The sequence below is a fragment of the Chelonia mydas genome, chromosome 2 (assembly GCF_015237465.2).
Source record: "Chelonia mydas isolate rCheMyd1 chromosome 2, rCheMyd1.pri.v2, whole genome shotgun sequence".
Classification (NCBI taxonomy): domain Eukaryota; kingdom Metazoa; phylum Chordata; order Testudines; family Cheloniidae; genus Chelonia; species Chelonia mydas.
In genome coordinates, this window is record NC_057850.1 from 225,379,052 (window position 1) to 225,399,059 (window position 20,008).

A 20,008-nucleotide genomic window follows, 5' to 3' on the forward strand; every position below is an offset into this window, starting at 1 on the left:
CTGGATTTATCAGCATACATTTTCCTTTCTCACTGGCGTAAGAGACATCATGTTATATTCTCTAGCTGAAAGCAAAGTTTCGAGGGAAAACAGCTGCTGGCGTTAAAAGGAAATCATCGTAGCCTTTCTAAAGCTAGAGACAATAAGGTCGTTTAAAAATTCCTCCTGATGCACTTATATGCTGCTCGCACCCCCACCCCCACCCCACTATTCTCCTCCCCCTGTTTTAAGGTTAAGGCTGTGGAGTCAAACAGTAAAGAAACAGTAACCTCAGATAAAGGTTTTAAAGAAGACATTACAAAAAAAGTGGGCTGAAAAGTCATTTCTTTGCCAGGTAGCTTAGTTGTTTCTCTCTCTCTCTCTCTCTCTCTCACACACACACACACACACACACACTTTTACTACATATGACAGTCTGCTTTGTGATTCAGTAACTATTTTAAAAATGCATGCTTTTTTGTTTAATACTTGCATTATCAAATGTTTTAAACTAGTAGCGGCTATTTGCCAGACCTTCCCCCCCCCCGCCCCAAAAGGTACAGCCATTAGCTTCTGGATGTAGTCAGAGGCAGTGTTGGGGGGGGGGGGGAGAGAAGTCTTAGAAAATCACTCTCTCTCTCTCTCTCTCTCTCTCACGCACACACACACACAACTATAGATATACACATACTTTCAATTGCATATCTTACTCCACATCACACACACAGTCTTTTGTTTCTTTAACTTCTCCATCATTTTTTGTGCAGAAGGAAACAAGCAGCTTTCTTATGGCCATCAGTACACGCTGTATATCGGGATCTTCTTCAGGAACATTGTGGGTAGATCATTAGAGGCCCTTGCCAACGCACACATATACACAGTAAAGGAAGAGGACTTTAAACTGGATTTGCACACACACACAGGGGATTGTGATCAATAGCTACCAGCATTTATGGTTTAGATTATTAATGTGAAAGCTAGCCAAGAGAATGGACAGGAAAAATTAAAGGTGTCTGTTATCAATTATATTAAAACTTATGCAATAATTTACTCTCTCCCTGTTGTTGTGTGTGTGTGTGCGTGCGCGCGGGGGGCAGATACATATGTATATTTCTGTAATAATTTTGTTGACCACCTCAGCCTCACTTAAAGTCAACGATGAACACGATTCAAAAGATGGATGTTTGCTTCCCATTTCTTCAGAACAGAAGGTCTAAGGATGCCCATTTTACCAGCTATATGTACATGCAACAATATATAGCTGTGAATACACACGTTATCAATCAAATGTGTTCCTTTTCACTTTGAGCAACATGCAATCTGTGATCTACATCCTAGAGTGAGATAATATTTCAGTTCTGAAGCTGTCTGGCCAAAGAATAAACCTACTAGAAAATAAAGAGAAAAATAATGTTCATAATATATACTGTAGACATTTTCCCATTTATCTCAGATTACTTTCATTTTTGAGAAATTGTGTTAAAATATATAGTCTTGCAGAAAACTTTTAATTATATTGCTTCAGAAAGAATGCATATAACATTTTAGATGCCTTTTCATTTTATGTTTTGATTTATTTCCATTGTATGATTGTGTTTAAATACTACTACAATTCAGGCTGACCTCTTCCTTCTTGAGCAAAGTAATGCACACACCGTTTCTTTAAATGTTTAGTTGTGAAATGCAACAGCAATTTATAGCAGTAGTTTTACTAATGCAGAGAATTCTTTTTCCTAAGGGCTCATGTGCATTTTCATACTCGGATTGCCACATTATTAGAGTATTTCTATTACTATTTAGTATTATTTTTAAGCACTGGACCAATCTTCAAGTACTGACAGCATTAAATACACCTTTTATTTTCACCACTTTTATGCAGAAATAAATCATTTAAATGAGAAATAACCTTGTTCACCAGTTTCAGATATATGTGCATATTGTGCTCATAGAGGATACAAACAGAAAACAGAGGATATCACGGAACAGTCCAGTAACAGGGTCAAAGAACAGTATACTAGGGTCCTTCTGCTTTTTAAAGTCAATCAAATGTGACTTCAGTACTTAAAATTTGCCATAAATTCTAATATGTCAAACATAAGAATGCACAACCAAATTATCCAAATACCTGGGCCAATTAATTGCCAACTAACAATAAAAAAAATAATGACAATTTATCAAACATAATATCACAACTGAGTTATTTCCATGTAAACAAAGCAACAATGTATAGTTCTGTTCAGCATTTTTAAAGTTTTATTTTTCCATGTGGATGTATCACACACACCAGAAATGTCTGGAATTCAGTAAAATCACAAAATAACACAGCAGATGTTGATAATCTTGTTTTTTAAATACAGTTTTTAAGGGGATTTTTTGGACACATACTACATGCCATGTTGTCTACTGACCCACAATCAATATGCAGTGACCTTCTACCCTTTTTTTGCCCCTTGACCCATCCTCAATTCAATGCAGCCTTTATACATTTTCAAATCCTTGGATGTAAAGGGGATTTGGCAAAGCTTTGTTCTGAAAGGATCCTAAAATGTGCATTTTTAATTAGACAAAGGTAAAGCAACAAACATTGGGGAAGATGATTTCTTACATACAGGTGAGCAATAGTAATTTCTGTATTCAAGAACTATGTCAGAGAAAACATATTCTGCAAACTGAAAAGCAATTACAAACACAGGAGATCAGAAGGTTATGGATTGCACCAAATTAGCAATGTGGCACAAATCACTTTCATGACGTAAGGGATGGCCAGGCCACAATCTTCCAGCGCTCCTCATCTCCAAGGACTGTGGGGATTCTGGTGACCCGGGGAGAGGAGACTGGAGAGAGAGAGAGAGATTTAATCTGAAGCTACAGGCACATTCCCTTATCTCTCTTGCTATCAACCAGTTTAAAGGACACCATAATTATGATGGTGATAAAACAATGCCTGCTTATGTGTGCTGAATAAATAAAGAATGTTTACAGCTCTAGAATGTTTCAATTCCAATTAAACGCTATCAAAGAAAAGCCACTTCCCCTCAGCCAGCCCCTATTTACCTTGTTTGTTGCAATATTTTCCTATGAAATACAAACCTTCCAGAATGCCATTAAGGACAAGTTGGTGGTGAAAGAATAGACAGCACACACTCTCAGTCCCACAATTTATCTAGATCGCCTAAGCTTTTATTTGTTTATTTCGCAATGGCCAGCTGCTTGGAGATGCAGTGCTAAAAGGCGCTTAAGTGTCCAGCTCCAAGCTCCAACCATAGGCAAAGGAATTGGGAGTAATTAATGCAGCGCCCATGGGCGATAGAAGAAGGGGGAGGGAGAGAGGAGAAGGGGGCCGGCTATAGTCTCCTGGTTCCGACCCCCGGCCAGAACCCAGAGGAGCTTGGTCTCCAAGCAGTGCCGGTTTCCTCTGCACAGTGCATCTGGGACCCCTGGAAACAGGAGGCTGAAAATTCATCCCATTTACTGAGGCACAAGGATCATTTAAAATATTCATTGTATCAGGAAATCTCATCATAATCAGATTAAAATAAGGTTTGGGGGAGTGTTGCCTCTGAGTCTGTGTACTAAACACTGATTGGATTACAAAGAAATAAGAAAGCTGATTCATTTTGTATGTTAGAGTAATAGTACAATGAAAACCAATCATTTTGCCATGGGAGACACTTTTTAAAGCCATGATTTTCCATTATGTTTTAGAGAACACATTTCTCTCAGATACCATTGTAATTTAAACTTTATATCCCATATTTCAACATGATGTTCTTGTTTATTTTTAAAGCCCATGCCTTACAAATGCTATGGAATACAGTGCTGTAGATTGTAGTTTATCTCAATTTGCTTTTAAGCTAATTTAGTCTAAAAGATCAACACTGCTGAATTTAAACTTCTTAAATTAAATGTTCATGGGTGAAATATTTATTTATTTTTAATTGGAGCAGAATGTAGTGGAAAAGCCGAGTGTATTTACAGATTTTCTAGATAGTTGTAGGCCCTTTTCTTTTTGAAAGTTTAGACCTCCAATGCCTTCGATTCTACTGGCAGAATTAGGATGGACTTGGAGGGTCCTGAACGTGACCATTCACTAAGGCGGGGGGCTACAGCTTGCAACAACGTGCTCGGCAACTTAATCTTACACTAAAAAAGGCAGAGAGCGAAAAATAATGGAATACAAACTCTCCCGATATTTGTAGTCACTCCTAAGGTGGATTGTGTATTTGAAGGCTGATGGGAACGTCTGGTTTTTGGAGCAAAAAGGAAAGAAGGTAAGCGTTTGTCCTTGTATCCGCCAGTTCGTGGAGGAACAATGAAAGAACAAAGGGAACCACTTCTCCATTCGAACTCTTTACATTTTCTTCCTCCATTTCAAGCTTATTGTGAGGGGCTGAGGGTGGACTCGCTTAACTTTGCCTTTAGAAACTGTGTAGGAGGGTTTGGGTTTAAGAAATTATTAGAAACTTGCGCAGCAATGTAAATTAAAACATGTTTACTGGTAAAGATCCTCACAATAGCAGTAACAGCAGCCACGATTAAGCAGAAGTTGTTAATTTCATGTATCTAAACTCCCCAGATAGTCCCCCCAAACCAACAGCAATCAAAGTTTAGTTTGTATGAGCGTGGATGGGAACCTTTCTTAGGATTTCAGTGCTCCCCAAAGAGAGACTATAGTTTGTGGGACTTAAAAAAAAGCACGATTAAAAAGGTTTTAAAATGTGTTCCCAGTAATGATCTCGTGCTGATTAGCGAAGTAAGAAGGGAAACGGGTGAAAACAAAACGTTCGTAGAAATAAATCAAATAAATTGCTGCAAGGATAGAGGCAGTGGGGGTGGGGTTATATGCAAACAAATATAATTCGCATTTGGCTGAGCAGCAAAAGTCTTGCATTTTTGCCAGTCGGTGTTGCTAGCGTACCCCTGCATAGGACATAATTGTATTGAGCTGCTACACTGGGTGGGGTTGCGGTGGAGACAAACACCTTCCCTCCCCGCCCCGAAAGCAAAGCACGCGGATCAGACAGAGAAGACATAGCTCCAAAGTAGCAAAGAGATTTCCTAAGCAGCAGCCTCCGTTGCACTCTCTGCCCCTCTTGCAGCGGAGACACGCTTGGTGTTTATATTCCTGCTTTGCTGTATTGTCAGGGACAGCGGCATGGGAGGAGAGAGAGGAAAACAACCCCGACTTGTTGTTAAGCAAATTTAATGCATTGTTGGCAGCCTCTCCCCCTGGAAAAAAAAAAGTTGGGGGTGTGATGTGCACGGAGCCCCCTGGAATGTGCGTCCACATAACAATGTGCAACGCTGCCAGCGCTACTCTCCCTCCATTCACTACTTGGGCGCAGAGCGCGGGGTCTCCCGGCGGCTGACCTTTCACCTCCCCCCACCCCTTCCCCCTTCTCTCGGCGTTTCCTTTTGCCGCTCGGGCACTGTCTTACCCACAATTCCTCACGCCGGCCGCGCTCGTGCCGAGCTCGAGCCTGTCGTAATCGCCCCCCCTCCCCCCGCCATTGGGCTCTCCGGAAGTCACACACCCAGAACGGAGGCCAGCGCCCGGGCAGCAGCAGCCGCCTGAACAGAGCCCGGGGCAGAGCCTCAGGAGCGCAGTGCTGCGTAGATCAGTTTGAAGAGGGCCCCTGTGGAGGCAGCAGGATTTGGGGGTACTCCTGGCATGGCCCCAAGTAGTATATTAGTAGCATGTCAAACCTGGCGGAGGGATCCGATGAGGCAGACTACAGAAGCGGTGGGGGTGGGGGTGTGCTCACATGAGTTTAAAGTGGACACGTGGAATTGGCACAATTTAAAGCAGCCCCATCATGGCCCCGAATAGTATGTTGGGAGCCTAGAAAACACGTGTTTCAATGACTGGGACGGCGTGTAGAGGCAACAAGATTTGGGACAGCTTAAGTTTAACCCCTGCAGGGTGAAATAGCTCCAAGGAGTTTAAAGGAGTTATACATGTGCTTGGAACAGGAACTGGAGTATCTTCCCGCCCCGAATAGAGCCTCTCTAGGCTACAACGTAATGGGAGATGGAGGGCAAACTCTAGAGAGAGAGAGAGAGAGAGAGAGATTATTCCAAAGAGTTTAAAGTCATTATACACATGAGGAGGGGGGCAAGATCAGGGACAGTCCCCCAAATAGCAGCTTTCTAGAAGACAACAGGAGGGAAAGAAGGCATCTTCCAGAGAAAAAAATAATTTAAAAAACGGGGGGGGGGCGGAGTGGGGGAGATGGGGGCGAAGGTTGTAGCAGAACTTGGACTGCTCCTGTGGTGAAATAATTGATGAACACAAAGTGGAGGGGAAGAAAGATTTTTTTTTCGCCCTTACTGAATATAGCAGAAAAGGAGTTAGGCCGACTTCAGAGAGAGGGGAATTGTTCACATAGATTCAGAGGAATTGGATACTCGCATACGAGGAGAAATATAGCCAGGGAGGAAGAGTGGGACTGTGTTGTTGCCTGTTGAATATTAATGGCAAACATGAATGTCTCAAATTTTAAAGTACCTTGTCTTGAGCGTTAAGGATATAGGTGCAGAATCAAATGTGTCATGAAGCAAATCACCCAAATATAAACATTTATCAGTTAAACCCTAATATATAATGAAGCCCCATCCGCCCTCATTTTTTGCACTAAATTTTGCCCCAAGTGCTGATCTCTTTCTATTATTTAATGTTTTAACATGCCGGAGAGAAACATCTGATTTATTATAAGCAGATTTTAACTAACAAAACATAGGAGATAAAGGGGATTAAAACATGTTTAATTATAACCCCATACCCCAATACAAATCAGATTAAAAAGCAACATGTTTTATTACATTTCCGTAATAAACCTCTAAAATAATTAGCGTTGGTTAGGTACATTTTCCGATTAATGTGTGAAATGTTTGATCTATATACAAAGTTAAAGTGAGAAAGAAGATGATTATAACATAATTACATGAAATTAATCCCACCCCCAAAAGAGATCCTTAGATCTAGGTTGACTATTAAAATTTGAAGAATGGACGTTAATAGTTTAACAGGAGCAGTGTTTAGTTGAGAGAAGAGTCATATCTGCAGCACTTAATGATTTTAACTGTGAGGAAGGAGTTATAGCAGAAAAGCTAGGGAGCTCGAGGTTCGCCAAGAGACTGCAGAGAGGAAAGGGCTGGTTCAATAAGGCTGTTTTGGGTGAGAGAGTCAATGGGCTTGGGCAAACTGGACTGAGGGAGTGGGGAAACCGAGATCAAAATGCTCCCGCGAAGACTGGGCTACCTCGTTTCAGGAGGGCTGCATTTGAGTGAATGAGTGGGGCAGGAGGGTTGTTGAGGCGAGCTGCAGCGCGTTTTACTGGAGCAGGCAGGCTGCAGTGAAAGAGTGAAATAACCAGATTTGGGAAGGCTACAGTGAATGCCTGTCAACTTTTCAGAAAGAAATTAAGGTGATATAGAACATCCAAATGGACGGTTTTGAAGAGGGTATGTCTCCTCTATTTCCCTTCTCCTTTGTATCCTTTCTCTTGATTCCCCCCTCCCGCCCCCCCATTTTCCTCTTCCTCCTGCCAGTTTACTTCTGCAGCTTGGAAGAGAGGATTTGGGGGTCAGGGAGAAGAACAACGCTGACCAGTCTGGTGTACAGCACTGTCCCCTGAAGGGAAGAAGGAAGCACTGCAGCATGTGGGTTAAATGCAGTGTTTCCTCCTCTCCTGCTGGCAGTGCTCATGCTATGTGAGAAAATAAGCAGAACTGAGGCCAGCTGGGGGAAGGTCAGTGGTAACAAATGGAGTTGGCAGGAGCCTTGCAGCTCAGCATAATTGGAACCCTGAACCCAGGCTAGGATCTGGAGAACAGTTGGCTACAGGCCAGCTAAATAATCTCCCACTCTTCTTTTAAAACACTTTATAGTGAGGGTGAGCAGCTGATATAGAGTAACTCTGTGGGTGTCCTCAACAAAAGGAGGGTGAACTGTTAGGCTTGTGCGTTGGTCAAGAGGGCAAGCAAGGCGAGCAAGTCAGCTTAACAGAGAGAGTGGGGTGGGCTCATGGAGGCAGCATTAATGGCTATCATGGAGAGATTGACTAGCAAGACGCTGCACCCTGGGAGTGGGGCGGGCTCCTGAAGAGAGCAGTTAGTGAGGAAGAAAAGGGGCTGCCGTGAGCTAGTGGGGCAGTCTACAACCGTTGAGGCAGGAAATGCGAGCAGGCGGGTTTGGGGAAGGTTGCTGCAGTGAGCGCGCGGGGGTAGGCGGCCTGGAGACGGTGCAGTGAATGAGTGACTCGGACGGACGGGTTCGAGAGGCTGCAGTGAGCGAGAGGAAGTGTAATTTGGGCTCCTTTTCCTCCAGCCGCTCCCATTGTTCACAGGCCGCCTTCTTCGCGCTGTTTTCAGCTGGCTGGGCTTGTCCTGCCAGAGCGAGGGAAGGAGACGAGCTCCCGCTGCACAGCATTATATGTTAGCTCCAAACACAGTTGGGTTATGGCGCAAATTTGTATTATATCCTTCACAGCAACTCAGGGGTTTCCAACAAGACAACTGGTAAATAAGTAGAGAGGATTATTTAAAAGTGCTGTTCGCTCAGAGATGCTCCAGTGAGGCTGTAACTTACATGGTAGACAAAAGGTAAAAACCCCACCATAAGGCTGGATTTACACATAGAAGAACGTTTGTGAGTGGATTTTAGAACAGGACTTCCTAAAGAAACTGGGAAAAAAGCAACTTTCAGAAGCACGGGATTTGGAATAACAAATACAGTCAAATAGAATTTTGAGAAGAACACGTTTGAATGTTTTATGTATAAAAACGAGGATTAATCTTATTTTGCATTTAATATAAACACAGTGAAACCAGCGATTTCTTCAAATACTAGCTGCGGGTTTGTTCAGTTTAAAAAAAATAAAAAATTAGTGCTTTTCATGAAAAGTATTCTTTGCTTTAATGATTTTCAAAAACTTGTTTAAAAATAAATGATTTCAGCCCTCCATTCAGACCTGAGCTTTTCACTCTCCATTACATCAAAACAGTTAACTAACTTGATATGAAAGAAAATTTCCAACAAGTGCCGTATTCTTTAAAGCAAAAATAATCTTTGCGCATTTCGCTTTAGTGAGGAAAATTAAGCCGTGTGGGGGTCTCATATATTTATTAGGAGGAAGGATAATTTCTGGAGAAATCCTCAAGTAGTTTTGCACAAGTTCCTTCTACAAAAAAAAGAGCGATTGGTTTCAGTAAATTGTTTCACTGGGCTTGAAATTTTATTTTAGCAAATTAGAATTGACGTCTTATTCCGTATTGCATTTACACTCCACCACGAAACTAACATTTGACAAAAGTTTTTAACTACAAGACGACGAAGTTAACAGATGTTTATAAATAGGAATTATTGTCAGCTAGATGCTAACAACTGACTTTTCTCCCCTGCTTGGAAATGTAGGCGTTTAACTTTGCAGTCGCGTTTAAGTTGTTTAAAAGTATACCCAGAACTTGTTTTTGCTGTTCGTTTCCCTTCACTCTTTGTAAACTTGCAGTCTCTTGTGGGACTCAATCGTTTAATAAAGAACAATTATATTTAGAAGTGTAGAAGTGTTAAAAATCATTTGAAGGTTTAAGATGAAAATAATATTTCACAAGAAAAAAACTGCTAATTAAATTGGCTTAAAATATTTAAGGGCTTTGATTATTTTCTCAGTTGAAACGTGTTTACTCTCAAATGCTGTTTGGTAATTTTCAAAATGTGAACACAACTTGAGAAAATGTAATTTAAAATGAAATTACGTGCGATCATATTGTTTTAGTTAATATATATTGCATATTGTGGATTCAAAATGATCTCGTTGAAAGAAAAAGATTTTAAAATAGTCAGAGGAACACCATTGTGGCCACTCTTCGATGTTCTTTATATTGTACTTGTCTTGTATGGAATATGTTGACGTATTTAATATAGTCCTCCTTTCACAAAGGATCATTGTTGTTGTTTTTAATTGGGGAAGTGCCATAATATAAAAATTACCCACATTCCGACTCTGAAGTACCATAGTAAGATTGACAAAAAGTGTTCTGAGGCTTGCGCGCTTAATTCGCTAGGAATGTTAAGCTTCCCAAGATACACCCTATGTGGTCACGTTACACTTGTTATCAGAAAGTTTTTAATGATAAAACCCCATACATAGAAGAAATGTGTGTGCATCTACAAATTCAAAATCGAAATTACTTTTAGCAACTGGCAGTGGGAACATAGCTCATTGATCGATAGGCTGTTTTTAATTGCATTTGGCAACCTCTTTATTTCAGGACACAATACAATTAATTAACATATTCTTGGGCGTGTTTTTGAGATTGGGAGGTGATGGCCCCTTATTGAGAAGAAAACACTTTAAATAAAAAAGTAACATTGTTTTGTCCAAATGGTACTTGGTAAACTAGGCTAATATCATTTATACAGCCCACAAATGTGGTTCATTTACTCGAAGTTGCTTTAGTATATAACAAAACCGACTTTTCTCTTTCCCACCCCATTATCTTTAAACTGCATATATGGATTTAATTTATACACATCCATCTTAAAATAGCTTTATATCAGACACTTGATTAGAAACTCAGCATGTCATTTCTTGTATTAATTATAATATAAATGTAACTCTTAAGTGGAAATAAAGGAAATGTGACCCTTGATATTAAAATTACACTACCAATCATAACACAAAAAATAAAAATATAAGATATTGCTTTAGTAGAAAAATGCTAATTTAAGAAATTCTACACTGAGATATGCATGCATAAAGACAATTTAAGGTTTGTTTTTGGGATGACTATGTAAATGCACTTATTAAAAAAATCCAATAAATTAATAAGTACATCACAAAAAATCCTGAACTTTACAGTGGATATTAGTCTTATCTAAAGAAAAGCTGTGCATTGCATTTAAATCACATATCTAAATTCCAGAGTTTACTAACCCAGCTTTTCAAGGATTAGCACAGCATTAATATTCAGTATGGTTTGCTGGAAGTTTATTTCAGGTTCTTTTGTAATATACTGTAATTATTATTTTGACCTGACTCATATAACAATGTGGTTAACATTTAAATACACGTTTAATATAGAGAATTATAAATTCATTGCTAAATTAAAATCTTTAATCTATATCACTTAGGAAATGTTAAATCTTTTAGAAGGAACTAAGCACCATGCTTAAAAATATTCTGTGTTACAATTCCTTAACTTGGAATTTTGGTTTAAGATTGTTCATTCAGGGAAAAAAACTCGCTTCATGTTTACAGTAAACCTCAGACTAGAATTAACATTTAAATGTCAACATTAGTAACAGAAGTAGTACTTGAAAACCACCTATTTCATTCATTGTTGCTAGTTAAATAGAATTTGCCAGAAGTCTCCAAAGGTGATAGTGCAATTAAAAACAATAACATTAATGCTTTTAAACAGTAGTTTTAAAGGAACAGTGAAATAATACTGCCATTCTAAAACGTTAAAAACTGTACTTATGGTCACAGAAATGGCAATCGCACAATAAATGAGTAGGCGTAATATTCAGCACATCGGATACAGTCTTAGATATTATTACCTATACTTGTATAATCTATAACTGTATAAGATATAACCCACAAGATAAGAGGTGAATTAATATTAAAACATTTTAATTATTAAAAAAATGTACTGGTAGAATAACATGTACTGGTTTGATAATTGGTATTCATGTATTGAAGAAAATAGAAAACTATACTTTTTAGTGGTATAACTTATGAGCAAACGTACAGCAAAGACTAGATACATATTTTTAATATGGATTTCATAGATATGCTATGTCTCTCATAATTGAACATGGCTAAATTTGTTGGATCCAAGCCAATCTGCCATTTAAAACACACTATGTGCAAAGGTCAGAACACAAGTCACATACTCTCTACAAAAAGAAAAGGAGTACTTGTGGCACCTTAGAGACTAACCAATTTATTTGAGCATGAGCTTTCGTGAGCTACAGCTCACTTCATCCGATGCATACTGTGGAAACTGCAGAAGACATTATATACACAGAGACCATGAAACAATACCTCCTCCCACCCCACTCTCCTGCTGGTAATAGCTTATCTAAAGTGATCATCAAGTTGGGCCATTTCCAGCACAAATCCAGGTTTTCTCACCACCCTTCTTTTTGCAAATACAGACTAATACGGCTGTTACTCTGAAATACTCTCTACAATGTGTAGAGTGACCGTTTTGCTGCTTCTTTCCTAGGAATAAGCAAATAGCCATGATTAACATTTATTTTGATTAAGGCTATTTGTGATGTTAACACATATAAACAGAAGGCAAACAAAACTCCTGATGTATTTTAAATAGAAAAATATGAACAATAGTAACCTATCTACTGAATGTCAGGTTATTGTAATTATTCTTCTTTTTAATTACATGTGTTTTGTTGTACATCACATCCCTTTGCACACAGGTAAAGATGAAAGCTCTTTGAATATAGGCTCAATTAAAAATACAGTTTAAAATTTCTAGGAAAGACTTACTTTCTATAAAGAAGCCAATTCTCCTACCCAGAAGTCCAGAAACACAACTCCTAAATTTATCTCTTGTTTTTGAAAATAGCATATAGGATGAAGGCATTTCTTTGCTTTGTGTGCTATTCCTCAATTTTTTATATCTAAGAAATCTTCAGAATATTGCACCTGCTTTAATTTTTAATATGCTGTATTTCTGTCAATTAAATGATTAAACAAGAAAGGCCTTTCTTTCACTGAGCAAGCACAGGATGTGTTTTTGTATACCTTAAGAATGTTTAGCAAGATTTACAGAAAATGTTCTAAAGTGGTATTTTAGAACTGTTACAGGAAATTGCTAATCGGTAATCAAAAATATAAGTACTTTTCTCTTTTTTGTCAATGAGTCTGGGGTGCTGCACAAAAATACATTTACATCACTGAATAAACTGTTTAACGTTTTCTTGAATAATATCTTAAACCTTTTTAAAAAGAATTGCCAGTTTGTAAGTACAATTCCCATTCACCTCTGGGGATAAAAATAAACAAATTATTTGAGAAATTTAAAATATAAAAATAATACAGAAAAATGTATCATCTTACATTGCACCCTTTTCCTCATCATTTTACTATGTTAAATTTCATGTTTTGTAGACACCTCTTAGTAAAACAATTGTATCTACTCTTTGTACACAAGCTAAATTGTAAATGATTAATTCATATTCATTTAATTGTTTTCCTTTTTAATTATTATAATCCCACATATATGTGTATAAATCACTTTAAGGACTGACTTCTTTTTCCAAAAGAAAATCACCCCCCTGTATCATGTCAGTGCTTATTAATCACTAGACTCATAAAAATATGTGACAAGATTTTACTTTCTGATCCCATAGCTTGTTACAGGCACACTACTTGCAGTACTGCAAGTGGTACTTATTTTGTGGTAATGCATTTCTTCTCTTTTGCATTTCAAAGATCTCCTCCAAATGATTGTTTTACAGAACTATCTAGAGGTTATCTAAATTTTGCCATCAAATATTACACACTGCCACAAGGTAGTGATCATGGAGTCTCTTTCAGCCTATCTAATGTTCATTCCATCAAGGAACTAAACTACAATCAATTAAAAATAAGCAATTTTTTATTAAATAATTTAGAGTATCAAAGTTTGACTGCATTTTTACAGAAGGAAAGTTTCAGATTGATCAATAGTGAAGTGGCATTACATTGTGTCAATGTATTGTATAGATAGATATAAAATATGCTTTTATTTGAAATGTGTGAAATTTTTACAAAATATATTCTTGGTGAAATCTTTGACAGTTGTTGCATTATGATTTTCTTTTGTGACAGCTTTCAGTTTTATGAAGGGCCAAATCTTAAGATAACTAATATTACGTGGAGAAAGATCTATTTTTAAATGAATAAATTACAAAATTAGTATCTTAAAACACAGTTACCTTATTAGGAAAACCTTCCAAATTGCTAACAAACTAGGAGAGAACATTGTTTCTAATTTTTAGTTGGAATATAAGTTTTTCAAGCATGGATATGTTAATTCCCCAAACCACAGTATGTTTACTATATTATCATGAAAATACATAGATATTTATTTTCTAATATTACCTATCAGGGACATTAAGAAAAATGTGCTTTTATACCATGATTTTATTGTTGTCAGGTTTAACAAAATAATTAGGGATGCTGTTTAAATTAGATGTCATTGTCCTGACAGGAATGAAGAAGGCTTCGGACACTGTATCTCTGACACTGTATCAAATAATTTGTGGCTTTTTAGAACTTCAGGATATGAATTCCTTTATTCCCAAACAAAATAGTTGGTGTGCACCTGCAATTTTCAGATTATTTTACAAGCCCAAAAAGCAATCAAAATGGTCTTGTCAATATGTCATGTAATTTAAACAGTTCTACATTCTAACTTTTATTCTAACTGTTATAGTTCTTTTGTTTTGAAGGGAAGACACTGGGTGATTTTACACAAGCTGAACTATATTAAATTCCCAAACTTTTATGGCATCTTCTTCTTAAGAACAAAATTCTAATTTCTATACATTACTATGTATGCTTTTGAAGGAATTTTCAGAAGATTACATATTTAAATAGGCCTGTTATGTTAATCAAAATGTTTAGCTAGGGCCTATCTATGTAGGAAATGACCTTCACCACTTCTTTCCCCCTCCCCCAGTTCTTCCTCCTCTATCTAAATAATTTCATTTAAAACTTTGTAGGAGAGAAAGAGCCTGACCTAAGATATCCTGCGCACAAACTGCATTGCATACTCAGATATCCCAAGGGGCTAGAGAGTTGTGCACATCCCTCCTCCCCTTCCACACAGCTGCTCTTCACAAACCATGCATATGTGCAAAGGTTTTATTATTTATTTATCAATTTATAAAACACATCCAACCTCACAATTTCTGGGTACCAGGTAACAACACTTTGAACAATACATATAATTTAATAACATTGATTTAAATAAACTCCAAAATGTTACTAAGGCAGCCTTACAAAATCATCATGAAAATTTACCAGGCCAATCTGCAAATTCCGCTTGTCTGCCCTTTAGCATGATAATGAAAATAAATCAGTGATATTTTACTGGGAAAAAAAGAAAGAAAATTATTACTGGCCCTAGGGCAAGTGAGGGAACAGAATTTTGCACGGCTGTGTTTAATCTCTCTATACTCCCAACCACCACCACAATTAGTTTCTTCTGCTACAGCCATACCTGCTTACAATGGAGAATTGAAAAGCCTGGGATTTTTCTCTCTGCTGACCACCTCAACCACCCCTTTCCCACAGTTTCTCTCCATTTTTTGAAAGAGACAGAAAATGAATTTACATTAAAAACAAAACAAATCTGGGAAGGAATAAACTACCTTTAAGTAAATTTAGAGAACAGTTGTGCTCAAGAACTGTTTTTGTGTAGGGCTTGTAGTGTCTGGCATGTGTCATATCTTCTGTTCAGCATCACTTTCACAATGTGGCACTAACTGCCAACCTGCAGTGCACCCACATTACAGAAGTTTTTTGGGGGGCAAACGACCAGAATTAATAATGATAATTTATTATTTGTATTATCATGTATTAGTTCATTAGTCACACTGAGGGGGGAAGAAACAAGAGAGCACAGAGTGTGTGCATGGAGGTGGGATGGGTGGCAGTGGGAATGAGTCCTGCTGTCATACTTAGGAGGACAGGAACGAGATAGTAACAAGATTTGGGGGGGGGGGGGGTCTTGGCGATGGAGCAGGAATGTGTGTATTAGCGCAGCAGTCACCGCGATGGGGGTGTAAAACGGCTCCGGTTAGCCAGAGCCCCACCACTATGAGATTTTACAGGCAGGTCTGAAAACCCCCCACATGCCTGCAAGGTGGCTGGCCTGCGGCTACACACAGGTCATTGCACAGATAACATGGATAACACCCGACTTAGGCGTGCCAGGCGGTGGTGTGTTGGGCCCTTGCTCCAATGGTCAGGGGCGGGCGGGGGGAGGGTGTCCCTCAGGGGCCCAAGCAGGCTGGCAGGCCCGAGGTGCCGCTCTCTGTGTGCTGGAGCAGCGCCGCCACGCAGCGCAGCCCGGGCAGCTCGCACATCAGGTGGCAGAGACACTAGAGTCTTCCGGCTCGCGCGCGCTCTCGCTCGCTCGCTCCCTCCCTATCCCACACGCGCTGGCGAGGGGGCGGCCCTCCCTTTCCTGAGCCGGCCTCTGCCTCGCGCACGCTCTGTCTGGGTATTGGTTAGAACCGTTGGAGGGTCAGAACTCCGCCGTTGCTCACGTTCCACTGGCGGCCCATGAGGCACCGCGAGGTAGCCCGGACCCAGGCCTTCTCCACAGGGAGGTACAGCGCGCCTGCGCGCGGGCCTTGCTGGGTTGCCTGTCTGCCTGTAGACTGCTGTCCTCAGTGCGCTGCCCCTGTGTGCGTTCGTGACTGACTGATTGATACAGCCCGGGTGGGGGCGAGGAGAGACTCAGCCCGCGGACATGGGTCCTAAATCACTGCTGTGGCGGCGGCGGCGGTGGCGGCGGCTGAGTGCCTGAGGGGGAGCCCCGGCCGGGGGAGGGAGAGAGGCAGGGGCGCTGCTGTGTGCGGTGTTGACGGTGTTTTTAACCCTTAGATGGTCTCCAGCGAGCCGCTGCTGCTGCCTGTGTCACTGGAGGGCGAGTTCTCCAATAGCATGAAGGAGATGATCGGCGGCTGCTGCGTGTGCTCCGACGAGAGGGGCTGGGCCGAGAACCCGCTGGTATACTGCGACGGGCACGGCTGCAGTGTCGCAGTGCATCAAGGTGAGTGAGTGCCCGCCCCCGGGCCCGGCCTGTAGATTTTCTCCTGCCTCCGGCTACCTCTCTCCTACCTGAGACCCTCCCCCCCTTACCCTCCCCTGCCGCACACCCTGTGCCCTGCACCCCTTCCTGACCTGCCCACCGTTCCCCTGTCCCCACAACCTCCTTCCTGCCTGCCTTTCTCTCAACCCCGCTTTCCCACTGCTTCGTTTACCGTTTCTTCCTGAAACCAGCCCTGCCCCCCGCAGCTCTCCCTGCACACCCACACCTCCCCCACCTGCACACCCACACCTCCATCCCCACCCTACACAGTTTGTACCTCTTCCTTCCACAACAGCTCCTTCCCTCACTCCGGTTCCCCGAATACCTGCCCCTGCCATATCAGCTGCTGTGCCCCCCCCCCATAGACCACCCCCATTTCCTCTTCCCTAATTAGACACGTGTGTGAGGGAAGCCAGGACCGGAGAGGATGGGAGGAGCCTGCAAAGGGAGACTCGGCTGTTATGATTGCCTCCTCTGCTTGCCTCTTTCCCTGAAAGTTTGCAGTGTTGTTGTAGCTCTGTTGGTTCCAGCGTATTAGAGAGATGAGGGGGGTGAGGTAATATCTTTTACTGGACCACCTTCTCTTGGAGAAAGAGACGAGCTCGCAAGCTTACACAGAGCTCTTTTTCTGGAAGAAGAGCTCTGTGTAAGCTCAGATGCTTGTCTCTTACCAACAGAAGTTGGTCCAATAAAATATATTACCTCACCCTCTTGTTGCTCCTTCCCTGAATGTCATTTGGCTGATAGTGTCTGGTAGATATGGAGACTTCCTGTTGTGATGGTTTTGGCAGCAGGAGGGCCTGGTATTACTTACTGGAGTTAGATTTGTTGGATTAGTGGAGAAAGACAGTGGTTGGAGTCCAGCACAGGGGCTGTGATGCACACTGTATACATGTGATTATTTTGCTGCTGTCATTGCATTGCCTTTTCTTTGGGAGGAGGGGGAGAGACTGGATTGTAGTAGTTTCACCTGACTAGAAAAGGAACAAAATGATCATAACTTCTAAATGAAGAGCAGAAATAAGGAACTGTAATAGAGGTTAGTAGTTTCTCTTTCCATCAACACCAAGCTGACTGCATCTAAAATAAACGCTGTGTCCTCTGATGTTTTTTTAATATGTTGAACAAGTTAGAACAGTGGAGAAGCTGAAGTCTTATATCCAGATCATTAGTCTGAATACCTGAAATTGTTTGTTACATTGGGTTAGATATACCTTGTATTTGTGAAACTTACCTCCCAGTTCATAAAATGAAAGCGGGGGCAATCCAGATAGAACTGCAAAGGAATGAAATTGTCCCTTGTAAAGAACTTGGTGTCATGAGGTGAATGGAGGCTGAAGAGTAGCTTGTGTAATGAGTCTGTTTTTGATTCAAGGTTGCCTTATCTTCAGAGTGGAGTTGATGTTGAAAGGTGTCCCAGTTTGTCTATAGTCATGCTTACATCAGGATTTTGGGTTTTTGTTTTGATGTAGTTTAGAATACGAAAAGAGTGACCAGAACATAGATAGTATTTGTTTTCAGAAGGAGAAGGCAGTCACTTATGCCAAACTGAGTAAATTTTAAAAAATATATGTATCCTACCTTTGCTAACACTAGTTCAGCTTCATAAGTGTTGGTAACCTTGGGAGTCCTAGGGTCTTAAATATGGTGCTCTGATGGGATCATATGATCGTGTTGAAAAAGGTGGTATCAGCCCTTCTGTGTTGATTCTCAACATCTCTATTGCTGCTGGAGCTAAGCTAGTGTTAGCAATATGGGGAAAGTTTTGGAAAATGCCCCTAATATAGACAGAGACTCTTCAGTTGGATATAACTGTATTGCAGCCATGTCTATTCAAGTTCAAACATGGAAGGAAGGACGCAATTTCAGGAATATAACCTGATGATGATACTCTTAAGTTTTTGAGGTGAAATGCTATTGTGGTGGTTGCAGAATTACTGTATTACAGGTGTAATATATTTTGAGTGTATGTTAACAAAAGTGGTGCACATCTTGACAGTTGACATTGTGGAACTGGTAGAAGAGGCACTTCCATTATAACAGACTTTATAACTGTCCAAATACTCTTTACAGCTGAATATTTTCATACTACTTATTAGTCTAAGAATTAAACATCTCCTTTTTTGGGAAGTTTGAGTTAAAATTATTTGGCTATCTGTGAAATCCAGGCATAATTTTTTCTTGTCAAACTTCTCAGATACCTAGTTTTCACTCTTGTCTAGTTCAAAACAAGCTTCTTTAAAACTTGCCAGTGATTTAATTCTCTAAGGAGATAAGTGCTCCTAACAACTTTGAAGAAACTTTGTCTAGCAATAAAAAAGGTGTAAGCATAAGGAAGTCATGTATTGAGCAATAAACTTTTAATTTGTTAATGCACAGAAGTGATGTTCAAGATACAGATACAAATATGTCTGGAACTTTGCTAATTTGAAATGTAAGATACGCCACTTTAGACGCTGCCTAACTGTGATGGATCTGGACCTGCCTTGCCAAGCCCTCTCCCTGAATTGCCCCATCATTCACTTCTTTATACCATATGCTATGTGCCTCTGCACTGTCTATTGCCAGTTTCCAATTGTATGTGCTGAGACAGGGCTTCAACAGGAAGGTTGTCAGATTTGCTGTACTGCTTCTGGTGGTATTTTGAAACTTCAAACATTGTAGTGTATATTGGTTTGACTATGCAAACAAGTCACAATGCTGAATTTCTTTATTTGGGGGAGTATCTCTCTTTGTGCTTGTCTTTGCCAATTTTAGTTAATGGTAGGACAGTAAAGCAAAATGTTTTCCCTTTATTATGGCTATATTACAGAACTTTAGCATATACAAATCAAAAAAGCTATGTCCAATATGTTTTAGTTTTTAATACTTGAATAATGCAGGTGACAATTTGATAACTGATTCATTATTACCTGAATATGGATAGACTTATGTATAGGTGGTTGGACTTTTTTTGTGGGGTTTAAACTTCATGTTTTGCGTATCAGAAGACAATGTTTATGTTTTATATTGCATGTACTGTTTTTTTTCCTCTAAGTTAAAATGTAATGCTCAAGGCGTTTAGAGTACTTTACTAGTTCGAAATCCCCCTTCACTCCTCCTCTTTGTTTACAGTTAACTTGTCAGGTGTCTTTTTAATCACTACTTTTTACTTCACTGCATATTTAGAATTTGAAAAAATCTGACACTTTAA

The 20,008-nt window shown here is 40.0% G+C and overlaps 1 protein-coding gene and 1 long non-coding RNA gene across 15 annotated transcripts in view; one reads left to right on the top strand and one right to left on the bottom strand.

The window, feature by feature from the left end:
* Nucleotides 1-2,204: 2,204 nt before the first annotated feature.
* LOC114019188 lies at nt 2,205-5,529 on the bottom strand. The gene is made up of 2 exons (XR_003564302.3): nt 5,418-5,529; nt 2,205-2,813 (listed from the first exon to the last, which is right to left on the bottom strand). It is a non-coding gene; the product is annotated as an uncharacterized LOC114019188 (long non-coding RNA).
* MLLT10 (MLLT10 histone lysine methyltransferase DOT1L cofactor) overlaps nt 4,074-20,008 on the top strand; it is a 227,485-nt gene continuing 211,550 nt past the window's right edge. For 3 of the 14 annotated variants that reach the window (XM_043541306.1, XM_043541305.1, XM_037890829.2), the window contains exons 1-2: nt 16,303-16,406; nt 16,608-16,776. In XM_043541306.1, the coding sequence (XP_043397241.1) occupies nt 16,608-16,776 (169 nt within the window). In that variant the 5' untranslated portion in view covers nt 16,303-16,406. Of the gene's footprint in view, nt 4,251-16,112; nt 16,777-20,008 lie in introns of those variants that run through there. The other 11 variants (XM_043541308.1, XM_027820955.3, XM_043541313.1 and 8 more) reach the window with 9 other exon arrangements.